General features: G+C 32.4%; 2 protein-coding genes across 3 annotated transcripts in view; one reads left to right on the top strand and one right to left on the bottom strand.

Annotated features, from left to right (window-relative positions):
* The window catches only part of LOC143195714 (phosrestin-2), a 486868-nt gene that overhangs the window by 75249 nt on the left and 389043 nt on the right, over positions 1 to 22576 (bottom strand). Inside the window, exons 7-8 of one of the 2 annotated variants that reach the window (XM_076403137.1) lie at positions 10596 to 10802; positions 8223 to 8369 (exon numbers count right to left, since the gene is read on the bottom strand). In XM_076403137.1, the coding sequence (XP_076259252.1) occupies positions 8223 to 8369; positions 10596 to 10802 (354 nt within the window). The remainder of the gene's footprint in view (positions 1 to 8222; positions 8370 to 10595; positions 10803 to 22576) is intronic. The other variant, XM_076403139.1, reaches the window with a different exon arrangement.
* LOC143195715 (14 kDa phosphohistidine phosphatase) overlaps positions 1 to 22576 on the top strand; it is a 311279-nt gene that overhangs the window by 76441 nt on the left and 212262 nt on the right. The window lies entirely within an intron of this gene.

Raw genomic sequence — 22576 nt, 5'->3', positions numbered from 1 at the left:
ACACCCAGTACCACACATTCAGGCCAAAATCAGAGAGAACATTTCAATTCGTGTTAAAAGGATTACATCACGGGACGGATTTTAACACCATCAAGGTAGCCCTAGCTGAACAAGGCCACGAGGTCGTAAATGTTCACAATATACGACATCGTACGACAAAAAAGCCTCTGCCTATGTTCTATATTGATTTGAAACCTAATGGAGATAATAAGGCGTTGTATGAAATCACCAAATTAGAAAACAATATTATTAAATGCGAACCGCCACATACAAAAAGAATTATACCACAATGTCACGAGGTTTTTATGTGCGCACAGGCACATAAAAACGTACTGTCGCAAATCATTTAGATGCGTCAAATGTGCAGAAGAATACAAAACAGGATAGTGTACTCGTAAAGTTCGCGATGATAAAGTGAAATGTGCTAATTGTAACGGAAATAATCCAGCGAACTACAAGGGTTGCCCAGTTCACAAACAACTACAGCAAAATTTCTACCTTGCCTTAAGAGAAAAAAGGCATCAACTGCAACAAAAACAATCCACACCTACCAGTCTACCCACCAGACCAAGTCAATTTTCTCTCAATTCTAAAGTCTACATATGTAGACTTTAGAATAAGCTTTAGAATAAGACTAATTAATTAAGATAATATTTTATACAGGAGATCGCTTAATGAAGTGATTTTCTACATGCCATATAGATATAATATAGATATAAGAAATACTTATTGCCTATAGGGCAGATTGTGAAATCACAAAGAAAATTAAAATAAAATTAGGAAAACCTAGTTGTAAAAAAAATTGCAACTCAAAAGTTTGATACTTTCCTTTACAACTATCGACACATTCACAAAAGATATCGATATATCGACTAAAAAAAATATCGGCGAAAAATCGGATTTTTCTTTCGGTATTCGTAACCTGTACGTTCAAACGGAAGAAAAAACCTTTAATAAAAAAATTTGAGTTAGTGTTTTAGTGCAGTTCAGCCAGCTGCACTTCTAAATCGTATTCCGATCTATTTTCCCAAGTGAAAATCCATTGGCGATTATTATTTCCGTGACTTGGCCATTATAAACTTTGTCGGAGTTTCTGATGCAGATCGGACGTCTGGATTTGTGGTAATGGCCAAATCGGATTTACATCAATCACAGAAGGAACTGCGTAATTCTCTTATTGACGCTGCAATCACTTCTGCAACCCGGAATATGTTAAATTTTCGACAGGAACTTACCATTCGTCAGAAAATTTCTCCACTGATTACAACGGAAATTCTATAAAGTACTGAGTTTTTCAGATCGCATTTGCTCCTTTAATAAGCTTTAATTATTTTATTAATTGTTTTTATTATTTATGTATAATTTGTATTAATTTATGTTAAATCCATAGATGTTTTAGTTAAATAATAAATGAGATGCCTAAATATATATCACTTTTTTTTTCGTTTTGAATCACTAGACATCGAGAAATACTACATTTATATATTTTTTACTTAATATATTTTTTTATAATAATTTTTAAATATTTTAGAACAAATGTGTTTAGTGCCTAGAACGCCTATACTTCTGGAAAAGAAGAAATACATTTTACAACACTTATTTGCCCATTTTTGACATACAAAAATGGAAACAAATGCAACGAACAAAAATACCTGTTTGGGCTCACGTCAAAGATATAATATGCTAATATGATCGATAATATGATCACGTAAAGTTATATTTTAAATTGTTTGTTGAGAGACCATATTAATGTGTCTGCTTTATCGTAAGGTATATACAGTAATGAAAAACCTGACATCCCAATATAGATTAACAAAATTCGAGAATAACAAGAATTATCTCTCCGCTTTGTTTACAAGATTTCTTTTGGTTTAATCTTTAGTGGGATAATAATTTAAACTTATCAGTACTTTGTTTATATTTGAAACCTAACGGAAACCATATTTAATTAAACTCCATTTAAAAAAATAGGTGCCAAGTGTCAGTGCTTGAGATAGTTTGCATAAATTTTAATGTTTTGATATACATACATTTATTATTTTAATTAATGTATCTTAATTTATTATTTAGATTTATATTGAAAATACTGTGATAACAAGTTTTAGTAATATAGAATTCTTAAATTATTCCCATTACTCTATTATAAAAGAAATATGATTAACATAATACATTTGACGACAGGGTAGGGATTAGTAGTATTGATAGAAACCTTAAATTTTTTATAATCTGGTCCGATAACATTTTTCACCTTGCCTTTATACATGAGCCACTTAATTTACAATAATTCGCGTGTCTATATTTCTTGCTCCAAACGTTTAAACATAGCGCCAACATACTCTTTAGATTCGTAGCACGCACGGAAAGGTTTCGCTCGAAACCTACCCTAGTCGTTGCATGTTGATCATTTCGTGTCGAAGTAATCAAATTGATTTTAAAATTGCCTCATTTTTTCTCTATATCCTCTTCCGACTGCCGCTCGTATATAAGATCCGACGTGTACGATTACATAATAAAGAAGGTAAAATTTAGCTTTAAAGTGGTTATTCGTTTTTTATTCATGACTCCAGGAAGATTAATCGTTTTTATTTTTTGTTTCAGGTTAGTACGTTACGTCAAGTAGTAAGTATAAATATAAACTTTTTATTAAATGAGTGATCGATACACATATTTTGCCGATTGACGTTTGACGTAACACCAAGATGACCATGGCCATACTCTGGTCTGGTTAGCAACATGACTATCCATTAGCGACTATCAATTATAGCTTCATTGGTCAGGTTACCTTTGAATTGCAATTATTTTCCTATGATATGATTGCAAATATTTTCCTTTCCTATATTAATTCGTTAATAATTTAGTTCGGCAAATTACAACTTTAAACTTTAATGCTTCTGACAAAAGGTCAATAAATTAAGAACAGTCTTTTTGTTCTGAACACAGCTTATTCTTTACTTACACACGTTCACAGTTAAATTAAGTTACTCAAATTGAAAAAAAAAACTTGTATTGTCGAAAGACACCTTTCCTTGCAATATACGGTTTATTGGTACGGAAAGGAGTGAATATTTGTTAGATTAGTAACAGCCCAGTTTATCCTATTTCTCCAATGTTCAATGAATTAATAAAAAACTTTAAAGCTCTGAAGGAGCTTTATAGTTCTTATTTCATACTCTTCTATTCTTATTTCGAACAAATTTTGCGTAATGCTTTAATTTTAATTTTTAATCTCGATCTTGGTCTTGCTTTTTTTCTTACTGCTTTTCGTGCTGTAAATATATTTGTCTCTCTTTTATTTAGTTACCAAAAACTTTCGTGCAGCAACATCATGCCAACTGACACTACATTGTAGTGTATTCTTATAAAATTCTTTATGTTTGTGATTGTAACTGTAAATGTCTTAAAAAACGGTGGAAAATCGGATAAGGAATAACCATACCAGTTACGCCAGTAACCAGGTTGGGTAAGACTGGATATTTTCTGTGATGGTCTCTAAGTTAGTCACTGGCCAGTTAGTATTCTTAATAACGAGGACAGTGGTTCGGAGCTCACGCTAAACGTTTGTCCAATCCAGATAAACCCTCATTCGTAAAAAGGAGACCTTAAAGTGTATTTTTTAAAAAATTTCATGACTTTTTTTCTTGATGTTATTTAACATTTCATTTTTAGATGTTTATTGCCAATATGGTTTGGTAATGAATGTACTGTAAAGAGTGATTATCATTTTCGATGGTCATATGGTGCAACTGTACGAAATTTTTAGTAAAATGCTTCAAAAATAAAAGTTTTAGTTGATTGCAAAAAGAAACAATGTTTATTCTAATAAGCCTTTTTCAGTATAAACATAAATCTTCAATTCCAATTATTAATATTATTTTTATATTTAATTAGAAGGATAAATGCATCAATGCAGACACTTACCCGTGTCGGGGAAAAATGTCTACACGCCTTCGGTATATTGTCCACAACGACCACAAAGTACACACATACATATCACATTTAAATATGGCACTATCGTAGCTAGCGCAGGCTTTGTGCCAGCAATACTTATAAATTGCACACTCAATCCAATCAATAGCACTCTTCCTGCGAACATCTATTTTTTACTATCTTTTCTAACGTTATTTTTCTTCTTTGGCTTGGTATTGGGTCCCATGTTCATCTTTTTCTTTATTTTCTTTGATTTTTTGCGTCATCTGTGAATGTGAGTTGCTTTTGGTAATCGGTGTATGTTGATTGAGATAATATGAGACTTTTGAGTATTCAAAATATTACAGAGAAAGGAAGATGAAATAATTTGTTGCTGCTGATATTTTTCGGTCTTGTCCTTTGGATCACAAAGCACGTGTGACTGTTCATTGGCTTTGTTTATATTTATTTCGACATTTCTATCATGTTTTAAGGCGAAATCTTTGATCACTTTCTGTATCTGTATCCATTTGTTCCATTCTCCATTCTTCCATCCATCCTCTTCGTTGGTTACGTAGCGGTAAGCATTGATAATTGACCGTAGAAATTTGTTAAGTGATATGACACAATATGAACCATTTTACTAATATTTGTGCTAACAATGTTATTCTTTTTGGAATATCCACCAAATCACATGACTGCAAATTATCTTTAGCTGCCTTACCGAAATAATGGTAAAATTGTCCATTGGGTCACAAAGCACGTGTGATTGTTCATTGGCTTTGTTTATATCTATTTCGACGTTCTGTTGTCTACATAGTGGAGAACTTGGTGGGTGAAAGTCAGGAATCTCAGGTTGTGTTTCTGTTAAATCGGCCGATTCAGGAGCAATAAACTCTCGGGCAAGAGGTACAAAATAGAATTTAAGGGCTTCCAGTGTTTTAAATTTTCAGTGCATCTTCATCAAGGGAACTTAAAGGTGGATTTTGAACGGAATTATCATCAAATCGTATACATAACATATCCGTAACTGAGCTAGGTGCAAAGTCTGCTTCTCTAAACATGTTATCCATTCTCTTGTTTATGCGCCAATGTTGGTTGACATCTTCCCTTATCAATGTAGCAGTAGAGTTAATTTTTAAACGTCTTCTCAGACTAATGTCGTCAGTCTCAACGATTTCGGCTGGTGTTCGTTTTGATTTTGCTTTTTCAATCGATTTGGTTGTTATTAATCTGCTCCTGAGTACAAACTTTTAAGATTTATTCATATAATTTTCAAACGCTAATCGATGATTATATTGCATTTTGATTGATGACCTTTTGTATAATTGTTGGATAATTTTTCCATAACATTTTTTGCGAAAAAAAAAGAAATTTAATTATCCAACTTTATAACTATTAAGGGAGTCTTGCAGAGACCGGAAGAAATAGTTCTAGGACTTTGCAATGCCCGAACTATAGCATGGATGTACCAAATCGCCTCATCCATTTTCTAACAATTTTTGAAGAGTCATTAAAAATGTGTGTAGTCTAGAGTTTTCATAATGGGAAATAACACTTTTCCTATTGATCATTTTCACTGTTAAATGCCCGCAATCTTTCGTTTCTTTCGATGTAAGATTTCATATACAGTCAGATACATCTCTAACTCAAACTAATTCTATATCTGGAGTTCACTTACAAACTTATCATGATAAGTTCCATCCAACTTTCAATAAATCTGTTTGTCTATTTTGGAAATAAAATGACTTTCTGGAATTTTATTCTTGAAAATGCAGTAAATTTTGATTTACTGCTTGAATTAACGAATTACCTGTTTTTTAGACAAATACAAAGAAATTCTTAAATTACTTTTAGAATTGGGCTATTATTATTTTAGGGACCCAATTTCTTAACAAACTCAACTTTATTATTGAAATCAAATATTTCAAATTCGAATGTTTATTATCAAAAAACAAACATGGGATAAAAATATACGAAAATGTACGGAAAAATAAAATATACGTGAGTTCATAACACGTATATTTTACCGTGATAAGTTATTGAACTGTACCAGAAAAAAATGTGGAAGACAAATGTTTGGGAGGCATTTATCAAAGAAAATTCAAACTGGCAGTTGTTTTTGCTATTCCCTCCGAAAAGGTCGAATGTGCTTTTAATTAGTTGTTAAGCTCCCATCATATAAATAATTTTCCTCTCTACTTCGCACATTTTCCTGATCGTTAATTTAAAGTTAAATTACCCTTTTTGGGAATTCCTTCAGGGGAAAGTGGAAGTTTCGATCGGAAATTTTCTTCGCAGGCATGAAACTTTGAAGTAGACGTACTTGTTTATGCAGAGTATTAAATGTTAACCTTTAAAGTTTCACTTTCCTTTGTTTCTCACGATGGTCTTTTCTAAATAGATATTTTTAAACTACTTGTGCAAAAGTTTCAAATCTTTTTAACGTATGTCCTACGGGATGATCGTAAAGATCACATTATCTTCTAGTAAACTAAATTTATGTTTGTAGTATATTCTGTTGGGGAAGCTTCGGAATGAATTGTACTAAAGCTTTGAATGGTGCTTGGAACTTGCGAAAACTACAGATTTGACGGCACCTCTGAAAGGTTACCATTTATATGTTAAATAGGTTCGGTGCTAGGGCAGCCCTTGAGGGACTCGGGGAGTAGTAAGTTCTTTTTTATTTTAACTTCGTCTCTTAGGAATAATGGTACGATAACGGTTATAAGACTTTTGGGTTTGGGCTTATCAGATTATGCAACTATATGAACGTTCATGAAATTTTTAATACGTTATAAGTATATTAAAATTAATTATTTTTGAATATTTTAACTATGAGTTGGTATTAAAGCATTGCATTAACTAAATTATCTAGTTGCTTCAACGTTCTTGCCTTCTTTGGTGACTACTGCAGGAATAACATTACAGCAATATAAATACATATTTTAAATACCAATCACTGTCATAGTTAAATGCATTTATTAGTTTAATTCATTAATTTGTTAAAAAATATCTGTTCTTGGTAACTTGTGTGTATATTCAGAAGATCCTTTTGATTTACTAATAATAGATGTACGATGAAATTTTACGTACGATTTAAATATTTGGAGAAACGTTGTTCTATTTAAGGTGGCGTGTAAACGTAACGCCCATTTCAAAAGCAACTTACAGATGCAGATATACTTATAGATACATATCAGAATATCGTGTTAATTTGTATACATGCTATCTTCTGATAACAAAACAGAAGATATTAGTTATTTTACCAAAGTTCGCTTTATAGTTTTTTAATACAAAACAATTTTAAGAATATTTCTATATTTTATAGAACTCTAAGCATACAAAGGATTGTGAAAGAAATAAATGTTCATTGTTCCAGCATTAAAATAAAATTTAATGAGGAACAAATGTTTGAAAGAATGTAATGTTTTAGGAACAATAGAGAAATCGAAAAAGAATCGTATTAAAACTATTGAAAATTTTGTATAAAAAAAGATAACGGTCACGTAAAATACACCATGTTGCACGTACCCTCCATTCACGATTCCAAACCCAATTTTGCGAAAGATCACGTCGGGGTCACCACTTTAGGGTTGGTTATACAGAAGTACCCTTCAATAATCTCCGAGATAAAGGTCTCGGGGTTGCCGATTCGTTTTCGCGTTCTAGTTGGCGCTGATGGCACCCCGCCCGTGTTCAACATCTGGGATTATATTTCTCGGTATTTTGTAGACATTTATTCCATGATGTAAAATTCGACATCCCTCAAGGTCACTACAGTAGTTTATAATTTACCGGTAACACAGAGCTAACGCCCAATCCAATGTCAATCGCTAATTTTTGTCTAATTCGCTTTTAAATTAACATTTTCAAATTAACAAATATGATACTTTTGTACAATCTTCTATTTCGTTGAATTGAACGATATGAAACGGATAACGTTCCCTAGGAAAATTAGCGCGATAGCGAGACTGGCTAATTGAATTCGCCATCAAGGCAAACGAGCAATTTCTTACAATTTGTCCCCGAAACAAAAGATTCGGCCTCCCCCAATTTTACTTCGAAATCCTTCATCGGAACAACTTTGGGCTGAACGCCATTATCCCTCGGCAAACAATAAAAACCCCTCCCCGGAGTATCCGCCGCCTAAAAAGGATATAGACAATGTCGGGAAAACAGAAAATAACTTGATCGAAGTTAAAATGATAAAATTAGTTTCGAAAAAGTTACGCAGCGTTGAAAGCCTCACTTAAATTAATTATCAAAAAATGGGTCGGAGATTGTTTGGGTCTTAAACGTTTGACGTCGGTTACCTTTGTTCCTGACGAAATCGGCATCGGCGAATTCTTCATCTTTGTTATGGCATTCGGGCATGGAATGGTGGGCAACGGTGATGTCCCTTCTGACCTCTTGGCCTTGGTGGTGTACTGTTAGTACTGCTTCGACGGATTTTGATTTTCCTGGTAAAAACATTTTTATAAGATTTTTACTTTATAATCTAATCAAAGAAGAAACTGAATTATTTATCAAACGTTTTTTTAATTCTCGACAGCTTAGAATTTGATGGATTGATTCAATTATTAGTTTCTTGCTTATAATCTGTTAATATTTTCACTTTAAAAAGCACTTATTGGGAGTAATTGATACAATAACGGGTTAATTGAAAATTGTCCTCGGCCTACCATAGTAAAACAAATTTTTTGGCAAAATTAGACTGATTATAGCCACCCTCCAACTTTTCGATATCATTTTTGTAGTACGATTTGTTCTTTCCTTCAACATAGGCCTCAATTTCGGCGATCATTTCTTCATTCGACGAAAATTTCTTCCCAGCGAGCATTCTTTTGATATCCAAGAACAGGTAATAGTCGCTGGAGCCCAGATCTGGGGAATACGGTTGATGGATGGATTTTTACCACCGTTTTCGCTGACTTGTGACATGGTGGTGAAGCAGCACATGGTCCAATAACACTATGTAATAGTCGCTGTTGACGGTGTTTCTATTTCAAGGTAGTGGATGAAAATTATTCCATGTGCATCCCAAAATACAGACGCCATAACCTTGCCAGCCGATTGTTGCATTTTCCCATGCTTTAGAGCGGATTCATCGTGTGCAGTCCACTCGGATGACTGTCGATTAGACTTCGGAGTGAAATGATGGAGCCATGTTTCATCCATTGTCACATATCGACGCAAAAACTCGGGTTAATTACGCTTGGTCATCTTCAAACACTGCTCCGAATGATCAACTCATCGTTGTTTTTGGTGAAAAGTGAGCTCGCGCGGCAACAACTTTGCACAGAACTTTCTCATACCCAAATATTTGTGAATGATATGATGTACACGTTCAGTTGCTATCTTTAGAGTGTCTGCTATTTCATTCAAGTTCAATTTATGGTCATTCAAAATCATTTTGTAAATTTTTTTAATATTTCGTCTTCGGTGCTCATTTCACCACGTCTAAACTTAGCATTCTAATCCTTGATGGTTGACTTTCCTGGGGCAGTGTCCGCAAACTCGGCATCAAGCAAAGTTTTTGCTTCAACTGTATTTTTTCCATTCAAAAAGATATATTTTATCAACACACTAAATTCCTTTTTATTATTTTTTTTTCACAGTAACAAAAGTTGAAGTTGAACTAATGATCCGACAGCTGTCAATTATACACTCATCTTTTGAAGGTTAGGGCTAACTAAAAAAACGTATGCATTTAATTCTAGTAGCGCTATATATACGTCAGACCGCGGGGGCTTTTCTATTGACTTGTTATTTATGTTTCTGCATTTTTAACACGAAAGTATCCAGTGTGCCATCCAAACCGTGCATCATAGATCTGAGTAAGTAAAGAGTAATTAAAAAGCTTTATGTCTAGTAAATATGTTGGAAGTACACAGCGTAGTTACAATACCTCACAGAAAACTTATATTACCTGCAAAGCAATGCAATCACGACCAAACTAGAATGTATCCACCAATATATTTATAAATTGGTTTTGTATGTTTATAGTGAATCCTTTGATTTTAATAATAATGATAATAATAATTAATATTAATAATAATAATAATAATTTAATTCATAATGTAACTTGGTCATTTCCAATTAACATATTCTGTGGCAAATTTCGAAGAATGTATTTAAATTGAATGATTTGTTTTTAGATAATCGAGCGTATAATATTTGTACACTTTTGTATTTTGTAATTGATCTGATAGAATTAAATTGGTGAATTTCTCTTTTTTATGTCATCAACAATCAACACTGGTTATTTTATATACAAAATTTACATTACAAAGAATTTTACACATAATTATTTATATGTTAGCAATATTTCGATAGTTTAATTAAATAGTTCAATAATTCTAATATTTATAAGAAAAATTAGTATCTTTATCTTATTAGCTCGCATAAAAAGGGTTTCGTCTATTTAAAATAGGACTGGGTCGATAGAATTATTAGGGTTGTACAGTCGTGTCAATAGTGTATTAAGTTTGCAAGTATATTAAAAGTTTTTGTTTTGAAGCCTGCATATTTTAGAATTTATATTCACAGCAAATGTACATGAAGGAATATTAGGATCAATTAAAATTAATATCACAATATATTCAAGGCACTTTACATAAAATCCAAACTATTTCAATCTGTTTAACAGTCTTTTTCACACACCTATATCGACGTTTTATACTTACCCTGACTCGTGAAAAACCTGTTATCTAATGGTGCGCTCTTGCAGCCGAAGAGCAGCGCTTTTCTATTCAGCTTCGCCTGTTCTTTGGTTGTTCTACCACCGCCCGGGACGTATCGATAGGGAGAGGGAGGCGCGAAAGCTCTTTGTACCACTCGAATGCCCATTCGCACCGTTGTACGTTTATGCAGTTTCTCGTCTATTTTCTCAGCTGAAAAAAGCAATAAATGTTTTTATTTGAGCTTAGTTTTTTAAAATACAAATGTGAATTATCACGTTTTATATTTTACTTTTTCTATACATTTTATAAGAATGTTTTGTTAGTCTTTTTTTTCTGGAATGTATGTTCTATAAAATTTTAATTATTCTTGCGTCATTCTTGATTCGTTCTTGAATAATCTGTTATTTAAACTACCGCATCCTGTAAGATTACTGTTTATTTTGTATTTTGAGCTCCACTGCATTGATACTGTATTATAAATAAATAAAGTACTCATCGAGCTCTTGGTTTGGTAATATTATTGACAGCTGTTTGTACTATATGTTATTTACAATTGTTTCAATATTTTAGCGAGTATTTTCGCGGAGTACTTCACATTTTAGAATATGACTAATATAAATATAATATAAAATTGGTCCAATAACACTGTTTTAATGGGTTACAATGTAATTTTGCTTAATGTAATAATGCAATAATGTTTTAATTAAGATTTGATAATCAGGTTTATAGGAATTGGTAATTTGTATGCCAACTCCAACTATTCGGGACCATACTTTATCCATTGGTTAGGGTACATCTAGAAATATAGCTGAATAAATTTCTTTGTTTCAAAATGTTTTCTTTTTAAATCTGTAATAAGGTGTATTATGATTTGCTTTAATCCAATATTTTGAGGTATTTTAAGTTTAAGAGATGATTGAGTTTTAAAACATTGCTTTGTGTGTTTCCAGCTTTTGAAATATTTTTTGAGAAGAAACTGTTCACCGAACTGGACATTTTCTAGTAAATTACTGTTTGATGACCCGTTCTCTTTTATTGCCGGGTTTTGTGTCCGCAACTTTCCCTTGTATCTGCAGTTTTATTGGGAATTATAGTTTACAATTTTATTTAGCTTTTGGATTAAGTAGTAATTACAAAAAAAATTACATTTCAATTTTTGCCAGTGGAAGATATCGACAAATTCATGTATTTATTAATTAGTTTTGTACATCATATCAATTTTCAGTAGATTTTTCATTTTGATGTTCGCACTAATCAAACTAATTATATAATACTTCAGTGTTTTTAGAATTGAAGTAGCCTGACTGATGTTATAACTTTTCAGATTGTAAATAATTGTGTACATTTTTTATGTAAACGCTTGCTGTATATTTCTCATGTTTCTGGTGGTATTTGACGTCAGAAAAATACTGAGAATCAGCGCATTTTGACTTATCGCAATATCTGATCTGGTTAAGCATTAATGGCATTTGTTTGCAAAATGACGTCGCCTTTCTGCTTCATATATAACAACTATTTAACAATAATTTTTAGTTGTAGTGCATCAGTTAAATTGATAATTATTTCGTTTGATGCTTTCGTTCAGTTTAATTTTGAATTCATCATTTTGGATCTTTGAGTGAATCAGGTTGTTTTTTGTTAAGTGCAGTAAAATTAGTACATCAGAAACACGGAAATTTATATTAACGTGTTCTTAATTTTTTTAAAATTAATTGCATCTTAATTAGATATGCTTAGTACAATCTTAATTTACAAATTAATTTGTTACTACTGTTTTGTTGTACTTGCATCAATACATAAGCAAGACAAGTACGGTATAAATAAATCACTATGTATTTCCCACATTATAATAATATTAAACTATTTAAGCTAAAGTTAAGAGTAAGACTACGCTCGGCAAGTTCGTGTGGTTCGGTTTGCTTCAAGTATTCTTAAATGGAGTTTGTTTATTGTTAGCGACATTTGACAGCCATTTTCTTTAAATCTGTTGTAAACGCTACTTTTTTCGTAGTCATAGGTCATTCGTGGATGAGAAAAATATTTTAAGATAGTGATACAAGTTTGAAACCTAAAATGACTGAGCTTTGACATGAATAATATTTACAGAATCGAGATTAAATCAGATTAATAAATAAAACCCTAAAACTGAACCTATTTTTATTCTGTTATTCGTTGATATTTTACATTTTTTTATTCTAGAGGTTCTAGAGATACGTTCAAGTTTAAGGTCATGGATTCCATCTACTAATTTCGGTTCTAATATTTCAAAACCATCCCTATAACGCTGTGCATATTCCTGTTCCCGGCAGACCAATAATTTAAATCAAATTGACGTTTAATGTATACCCAGCGGGGAAATACGGGAATTCCACCAATAAAACGAGATCGTTTCATATCTGTGAGTGATGTGGATCTGATAAAAGTTGCAGGACGCACAATTCATAGACGCTCATTTCAGTTTAGCTCGATTGAACTTTACATACAAATTAATTTGATCGCTTCGGTTATTTAATATTCCAGGTTATTTACATTATATTAAAAATGGAAACATGTATTTGGGACAAGGATTGACAGTTAAATTGTTAAACCTTCATTATTAAATGCGATCTGGAAATAATTAATAACAAATGCTTTAAAATGATGTATTGTGGTAATGTTTTGAAATTTATAAGCTCGAAGAGAGTATCTTATTTTAAATGAATATGGAGTTGTTGGTTCTGCGGGAACATCTTCACTAATATCTCGGATGTTTCATTTTGTAACCCTCTTATCACATTTCCAACATTTTTATCACAGACAGATCGAATGTTATTTATTTTTTTGTGGTTCAAACAGTCGATCGTATATCAAAAACAAAGCTTAAAATTCTCTAGTTTCAATGTCTAACTTAGGCAAATACTCTTCCATGTTTATCATCGCTAAATCTTTTTGGCGTCTACGTATTGTTTACAACACAACTACTTATTTAGATAATTCTTAACAGGTTTGGTATAAATCTTTATTCAGCTACTCTCAAAATTATTCGATGACTTGTCAGCAGAAAAACTCATTCCAGCTCAACAGCACTCATCACTTTGGGCATTTATAAACCACTTTCTACTCACTTGTTAAGCTAGCATTCATCTCGAGTCTCCTTTGTACTAGGACTTATCCGGACTGGAGTTACTACTTAACGTGGGCTTCGAACCGCGATCATCCGGTTAAGCCTACCGACTGGCGAGTGACAAAATTGTAGATCATCCCAGATGAAATGCGGGGAAAAATTTATGACCAAAGCGGCGGCAGCAATTTTGTCCGTATCAAAATAGTGAGATAAATTAGCCTTTAAGATATTTTAATTGATATAAACAACCATACATATCCTATGTGTTTAAAAAACTATTAATTATTGTCATTTATTTTTTAACCCCAAACAAAATGCAGCAAACATTGTGTAACAAAATTGTGAAGGTTTGAAATATTCTATTTTGGAATAAATTAAGTTTTATATAAAATTAATTAATATTCACCTTATTCACTAATGGCATAATTTCAGGTTTTACGATACACACTTGTTTATGATTTAATTAAATCTATATTTTCCACAATAGATTGGCTTTGTAATACACACACATCCTTCAGCGCAACGTTACTGGATATTATGGACACATAATCGATGCGCATTCAATCGCCGAACACGGTAATCTAACTAATGACTTCGATTATGGGGCAAGACAACAGTTTCAGGCTCTCATTGCCATGCAATGATTCTATTGTTCGTATTTATCGAACAAACATCGTTAGCGACACTGATGTAAATAGAGTGTGGGCCGTATGGTACTGCGGAAACAACCGGATGTCTATCTAGGTTTAGTTTTTAGATTAATAACCTGATATTATCTATTCGATTGTTCTGCTCGTTCAATAAGATCGGACAAATCAAATGATGACAAAGTCTAATCGAAATCCAATATCGCTGAAATGTGTTGGCTATTATAGTTTTAGGGGTGTAACTGGGGCCTTGTATAGTATCAGCAAGCATTTTATTAAAAATAAATATGAAAAGAACATTTAGTTCTCTTCCTGATTTGATGGGTTAAGTAAAACTTAAAGTAATTTAGGGTCGAAAAGACAATGAAAAATCTAGTCTCCTAGAGAAAGCTTTCTAAATAGATATGTTGAGCAAGAAAAATATCACAATTTCATAAACTTGAGTTAATTAGCAATTTGCAAAAAAATATTGTATTGTTACCAGGTATGAATGCTTAAAATTAGATATTTTTATGCTTGAGATATATTTATTGTTGTATAGTGCAATTCGTGAATATTCGTGACATATTTGAAGCCTACGTTTATAAACCTGTTTAATCAATAAATGTTAACATTCGCTGAGTTTGTCATCATTTTGTCATATCACGCGGCAAAATAATTTATATAGGTTTATTTTGTCTTCATTTAGGGTTTGGGAAGTACAGTGTATGGTAAACAGGTATGGTGTTTTTTTATAAATATACATAATCAAACTATCTGTTTTAATAATATAATTTATAGAAATGCAGTGCTTCAATTTTCGCGATATATAGTTTCAGAAAACGTTTTGGTAGTTCTCGGTCCGTTTGGGTTTCAGGTTTGAATTTCAAGTAGTCCCATAAAAAGAAGTCGCAAGCACAAAAGTCTTGTGACCGCAGTGATGCGATATGACATCAGCGATCGTGAAACATTTTTTTGATACTGACGCGCGAATCTGTCATTTAAAAACCTACCTTCCTGTCGCGTGTATCTGAACCTGTCCTGTATTTGAACTATAACCCGGTCAAGTATTTCTCAAACTTGAACAAAACCATGAGGAATTTGTATTTGCATTTATGTACATTTAGCTGTCAGAGGTTAGGTTTTGCTGCAATATCAAATTTATAGTTTCCTTAAGTATATGAAGCCTATGGAATTTTCAGGAAATTCAACAGAATGTTTAAATTGTTTTATTAATTTTCTTTCATTAGAGTAAACACAAAACTATTGCTATAACATACCAAGATCATATATCGAGATTGTTCGATTATATAGTGATTTAGGCATAACTGAAAACTAGACTGGAGTATAAAATATGTTTATTGTAAACATTTTGCTATCCAAATGTTTCAAAGTAATTTTAAGTGATATATTGTTACTTTAGGTTTGTCCATATGATTCATTAATATATACGGGTTTCATAAACTTGTTTGACCATAAACTGTCATTTTACCACTAGTCACTGTGTACACTGACAATGTACACCGGTGATATACTTGAGTTGCAATATAGTACAATGCTGCACTTCCTGATGGCTTGATATAATGGTTGTAGTACACACAGCAAAATATTTATGAATGATACTGGACGCAAAACTGCGCTGGCGCTATGTTAGGAACATCAATCTGGACACATTCATCGGTTGCATGCAAAGTGTTGAGGAGTGCTGCTGTTAATGCCTGAAGATACTTCAGAATTAGTGATCTCTATAGAAATGTGTAAATGGACACCATGAACCAGAGTAAGCTTGCTCAGAGTCCTGAACAAAGATTTTTCCACCATGTGAATGTTGATATATATTCGGGGTATTATATTATAATTAAAAATATAGGGAGTGTCTCTAGTACAGAGGTCATAGAGATGGCTCCCCAAACAATTACTAGTAAGAGGAGTAGATCTGGAAGATGATATTTTGATCACTTCGCAAAATCATGCAACACCATTGTTAAATCAGTTGCCTAAAAAAGGTACAATAAATGTTACCTACCTAGTCATGGTTTTTATACATGATGCAAATTATAGTTCAACAAGGTTCAGGCTTTTTATCGCCCTTGAACTATGACGCATACAAAATTAACGCCCTCCGCTGGAAATAATGTTCCATTTAATCGGGCAAAAAGAAACTAATTTGTCTGCAAATTGAAAATTTATTAGAAACTGAAAATGCGGCGAACCTCAAGCGCCGACGACGGATTCGAACGAACAAAAAAAAACGACAGAAAGGGGAGGGGCGACGACGCTAAAGGAAAAGGGGAAACGACGTAAGGGAAAATAAAAAAACTCTATATTACTAAAAATACCGTGAAAATAAACTTCTCGGCATATCTAAATTTTCGGATGACAAGCTTTTAGATGGAGGGGAAAAAAGTGGATCCGGAAAGTTTATCCGTTATTGGTTTGCATTGTTGCCAAATTTGAGGGTTTGCGGAATATGTATGTATGTATATTTATTTAGTTAACCAACAGAAGCTGTACATCTTTAGATATATTAATTTGATTTGTGAATCTTATGTTAGTTTGGATAGTTAAGGCATTTTTTAAAAAGAAAATGAAATATTTTATACTCTATTAGCGGTATCTGCCAGCGATTCCAATGCAACGTAAAGTAAAAATATTTTATGTAATGTATTACAGACTTATGTGTCTTTGTCTTATTGAAGAAATAATAGGTACACTAATTTTTAATAGCAAGACAACGCCTGCAATTCATATGAATTCAACGATTTAGTCGGATAATTTTCGACTTGATTGTCTTGATCCGTTATATTCATGGATACCGTCGTTTATTTAAAGTTCTGTATTAGTTCTCAGAATCAATCTTTGAATGTGACCACATAATATCATAAATTCAGAGACGGTCCCACTTTCAATTTATGACATTATATTAGATTTATTCTTCGGTTATCTATAAACGTCGTAATTATATTTTGTAAAGCCCTTCTGAGCGTCTACTGTTAGTGTTAATAATATATTGAATAGGGAGTCTTTACAGCCTTTTATTATTACTATTCTCTAAACGTATATTTAGGATAGTCTAATAATGATTAATATTATTGATAAAAATAATGATTATATAATACATTGCTTGTTATTAATATTAAATTGATATTTATACTATATTCTATCGTAATTACTGTTTTATCTGCACTACTATCCGTAGTTTCATTTTAGATTAATTGGAAATATATAGTGAATCTGATGATTTCTGATTTTTTACAGCTTTTTATTGATGCTACTGAACAAACCTATATATAGAGTATGCCATTTATAAAATGGTTACCGAAAATTATCTGAAACCGGAAAATTATTAATGATTATGAAATTTTGGATCAGGCTTTTCAAATTATAAATAATTGTGTATATTTTTATTAAAAATAGTTCGATGCTTTCCATCTTTTTCTCATGTTTCTGGTCGTGTTTGACGTTTTTTATTTCACGTAGCATTACAAGTGATATTGTGTTATGGCTGGTTATTTTATTTTAATTTTAGTGCAAAATATGTAATAATAAGTAAAAAATATATTTATTTATATACAGGGGATAGTATATTTTATAGCATGTTGGCAACACTACTCCCCGGTAATTTATGCGATTCGTATGTATTGGTCACTTTACATGCTGTACATAAGTCCTGTAGGTTCTATCTCAGTATATTATACACCTTATTGGTGGAATGTGTAATATTTCAGAGTTATTAGCTGTCTGAATTGTTTAACGTTTCATCGGCTATATTATCTGATACAACGGCGACATATATATCATAAACATAGCAAAACGTCATCGACGAAAGCCAACGTTAACTGACAAAGATCGATGAACATTAAAAAGGATTACGGCCAGACAACATAAAACTACTGCGACAAAAGTGATCGCAGAACTCAACACTCACTTGAGTACGACCAAGTTTCCAATATTTCGACAAAAGCAGCACAGTGGGAGTTTCACATAGCTAACAGTAATGGAAGGGCTACGATTGCGAAACCCTTTATAACGGCGATAAGCTTCAAAAGAAATGGTGAAACGATCATAAAATCTGGACACTTGATCACCTGACGAATGTCAGATGAAGCTATAAACGTTGGTATCGTGCTATAGTATCGGTATTTTGATAGAAATATTATTGAATATGGCTATCAGTTGAAAATATATCCAGGAGATTTATATCCAAAAATGGCAAAGATTTTTTGTTCTTGTTCAAAACTTTCTTGTGCATGGTCTCGTTAATTCATACATTTAATGAATTCGCTCTCTATATTAATCACCTTATTTAAATTGCGTTCATCTAACTTTTCATACCTTAAAAAATATTAAACCATTCATAATCCGAATGGTGAAGCCTGACACTATCGATCAGAACGAGTAATAGTAAGGTTCATGCGAGGATGCAATTTTACCTGTACCTGCTCCTCTCTAAACTGCTATTTGAATGTGTTAATTTCCATTAGTAATGTTTACCCGTAATTGAGTTGATAAAGCTCACATTGCTGATACAGCCTTTTACATAAGTATTATTCATTATCTCGGCAGAACTGATGATTATGAACCTGCTGCACATTGATGTATCAAATTTCTGGAATTTAAATTATGTAATAAAGGTAAAAAGTGTAAACCAATAATTGAAAGTGGATCGACTAATAGTGAAAATGGCTTTAGTATTTAAAATGAAAAGAGTAGTAGCGTATTTTGGTTTCCCATAACCTTCATAGAAAAATACCAATTAATTGACCAATTATAGACCGAAATTTAGATTATTTATAAAATATCTTTTCATAAATAATCGAATTTAGTGATATCTTGAATAAAGCAATCGTTCAAATATATTTACCGGCGTTGTTTAAATAACATTATCATTAATAAATCAGAATAGATATCCCACTGAACTTTGACCAAATGTTTCAAATTTAGTGAAAAACTATGTTATGCCAGATATATGCACTGTTGACTGACTCTAAAAACCACACCCTTTTTTTCGGTATGATATTCAAAGCTTATCACAAAGACTGAAAAAGCTAATAACCATGCCAATTACGCTAGTACCTAGACTGGGCTTAAATTACCATTTCGTTCATTTTTCATTCCATTTCGAAAACAAACATGATACTATATGTTTTGTTCTAGAAATAAGTAAAAATGCGGCATAAATGTCTGGTTTGGTCAGTTTTTCAGAGCTGAGTTTCAGTCAGTCGATTATACAATATTAAATGTTTTTATGTTTTGGTTTCATATTCCGGAAGCTGTAATCAATTTAAACACTAATAGTTTTTTAATTTAAATTTCATTTTTTGTATGCCATCGTTTTCTTTTTTAATGAAAATAGCTTGTGCTCCTTGCAGAGTCAGACATATTAATTCCATATAAATACCAGAATGTTCAAGCAAGTATTATGTTCGTGTAAGTGCCGATATTTCGAACCATGTTCTATATTAAAACGGAAATCTCTATTGCTAGGTTTCTATTGCCTCTCCATAACCGTTTCAAATAATCTGATATGAAAATTCTAATAACGCACAACGGAAGAAATATTAGGTTTTAGTTTTGCTTTTGTTTGCGAACTATGGGCCCCATTTGTTGCGACTTTATTTCAGAAAAATGCCTTCAAGTTCTCAGAAAATAAGGAAAAAGAAAATAAACTTTTTAATATCACTACTTTTACGTATAGTCGTGTTTGGACAAAAAATATCTTTAGGTATTTTAAAATTAAATAAATAAAAGAACGATATAAAGTATATATACAATTCCGGCTTTGATAATATTAGATTTATCATATATATTTTTCGTTTTATACATGTCACCAGGCTGGGTAAGACCGGATCTCTTCTAGGATACTCTCTAGGTTGTTCAAGTTCAAGTTGTAACCAGATGGAAGGATTAGTCGTAGAAAGTGTGGTTTGTAGTTCAGCGTTTAGCGGTACGGTTCAGTAAAATGGAGAGAACATAGCAAAAAGAGACAGTAAACCAATAAGAAAATGTTCTTATGTTTTGTTAATAATTTTAAACAGTTCACATACTATGCAGTCTGTCGTACGACAAGTTGTACAATCCGAGTCGATATGGCTGTCGAAACGATGAAATAGTTCGTGGCCTTGTTCAACAAATCGTACGGCGCTGTGGAATCTTTTGGAAGTTTGGACGGTCAAAAAAATGTGATACAACCTCGTTTGATATACGACAAATCGTCAACTGTGGATTTTAACTTCAGAGCGTCGTTGTTACAGTGCACTAAATACTTTATACAATTTTGTGTCGTTTGGTATTGTCATGTTGTGCTCGCTGTTAGAGTGTTTATATTTTAAATATATATAGTTCGATATTTTTTAAAGAATATCTTAATCCATATATAGGCTATGTATATTAGGTGACATTATGGTAATTTCATTTACTAGATTACTATTAAATTTGATGGTTTTTATATTTCTATATATAAAATAATGATTTATCCCATAAAACGCTCACATTGTATTTTCGACATTCCTTACTTTTGTTGTTTTATTTAGAAGTTATTTCCGAGTCTCATTACTCAATTTTGGGAACTTCTATGCTGCCTTGTCATAGCTCAATAGTTGGTGTTGGATTCAACTATTTAACAGTGGTGATTGTGAAGAACGTCCTGAAGGACCAAAAAAAAAAGATAATGAAACTTGTTGAGCGATAACCCAGTTGAAACTCTATATAATAATATTATTTTTAAATATTTACATTGAATGGCAAAGATCTGCAGAAAAACAGAAAAGCAGGAAAATGGCAAACGTTTCAAGTCTGCATATGGCGGTTCAGTAAGGTTTAATGCATTACGAGGTGCTAAAACCAAGTGAAAGTTATCTGCAGTCCATCGATGTCAATTGAACGATTCATACGGGATGTATTTTTTTAAAAAGACGAGCTATAATGAGTGACAGATCCAAAGTATTCCTCTTCTATGGCAAAGCTCAGCTACATAACAGTTGTAGTGTTTACACTGTTGCAGCCCCAATGGGAAGTTTTTCCGCCTCTAGAGTATTCACCACACATTTTATTATTACTTGTTGCATTCTGACTTGGCTGACATTCTGACTTGTAAACAATGATGGAAAATATTTTGACTAATATATATTGCAGCAAAAGTTATCATGATACATTCAAGTAATCTATTACTTTGATATTCCTTTTAGTAATTCATTATCTCACAAAAAGTTGAAACTTGTCAATCACTGTGCTCAACAAGTAATTATTTATGTGGGTTATGACATCCATTCCTCTGCACTGATGAACTTTTGCCACATCTCCATAAATCAATCCATGTTGTATTTATTTTGCATTGATTTATTAGCTCGTACCCGTAACTGAAGTATGGAACGGTAATGATTGATGATACCAAATATTATCGTAAAATGCATAAAATATTATTGCCGATCGGTACACGATTTCGTATACTACTTCAAAACAAACTGTCGCAGTTATTGGAGCCGGAGCATTCCAGATAAGAAAATGGAAACATTAAATCTTCATTTCGGCGAATGAATTACGAGAACGATAACGGAACGTCGACCGTTAAAGGCATTTATTTAGTCGGATAACGAACTCTGCCGTTTAATGAATCGGGTATCGTTCGCCGTCATTGGCGCGGTTTTTGGCCCACGGAATAATAGCGAAAACTTTCGGGGCGGTAACGCCGAAGAATTTATTTTCCTTGAGGTTGCGCCTCGTTGCAGATTTATACGGTGGATCGGAATTATGGGGTCCGCAAGTTTCCTTTAAGCGGGAAATTCATGCCTTCTAAACAATTTTGATATGACGATATATCGTTTTTTATTTGTATTGGCCATGGGTACAATGTTAATTACTATTTGATTTATCAGATCAGCACATCGACCTTACTAGTTTCTTATACGTTACTGCATAAAGCATTGTCCTAGTTAATTTTTGCATGTGTTGCCATCTAAGAATAAGAATATTAATTTTCGGCTACACTAATGTTTATTTACAATTGATTAAGAATGATACACAAATATTTAGTTAACAGGCGATTTGAAAAGCCCCCGGCCTGACACATAGATGGCGCTACTATAATTAAATCCATACGTTTTTTAGTTAGCCATAATCCTTAAAAGATCCGTGTATAAATTTGACAGCTGTCGGATTATTAGTTTGTGAATTATAGCATTTTGAGTGAAGCAAGTTTTGTTATGGTAAAAAAAATTGATAAAAAGGAATTTCGCGTGTTGATAAAATATTGCTTT

Source organism: Rhynchophorus ferrugineus, unplaced genomic scaffold (genome assembly GCF_030347505.1).
Source record: "Rhynchophorus ferrugineus isolate W39M unplaced genomic scaffold, kcgeb_rfMv2 rfM4, whole genome shotgun sequence".
Taxonomy (NCBI): Eukaryota; Metazoa; Arthropoda; class Insecta; order Coleoptera; family Curculionidae; genus Rhynchophorus; species Rhynchophorus ferrugineus.
Note: the sequence above shows the minus strand (reverse complement) of the source record. Positions and strands in the feature narration are given on the sequence as shown.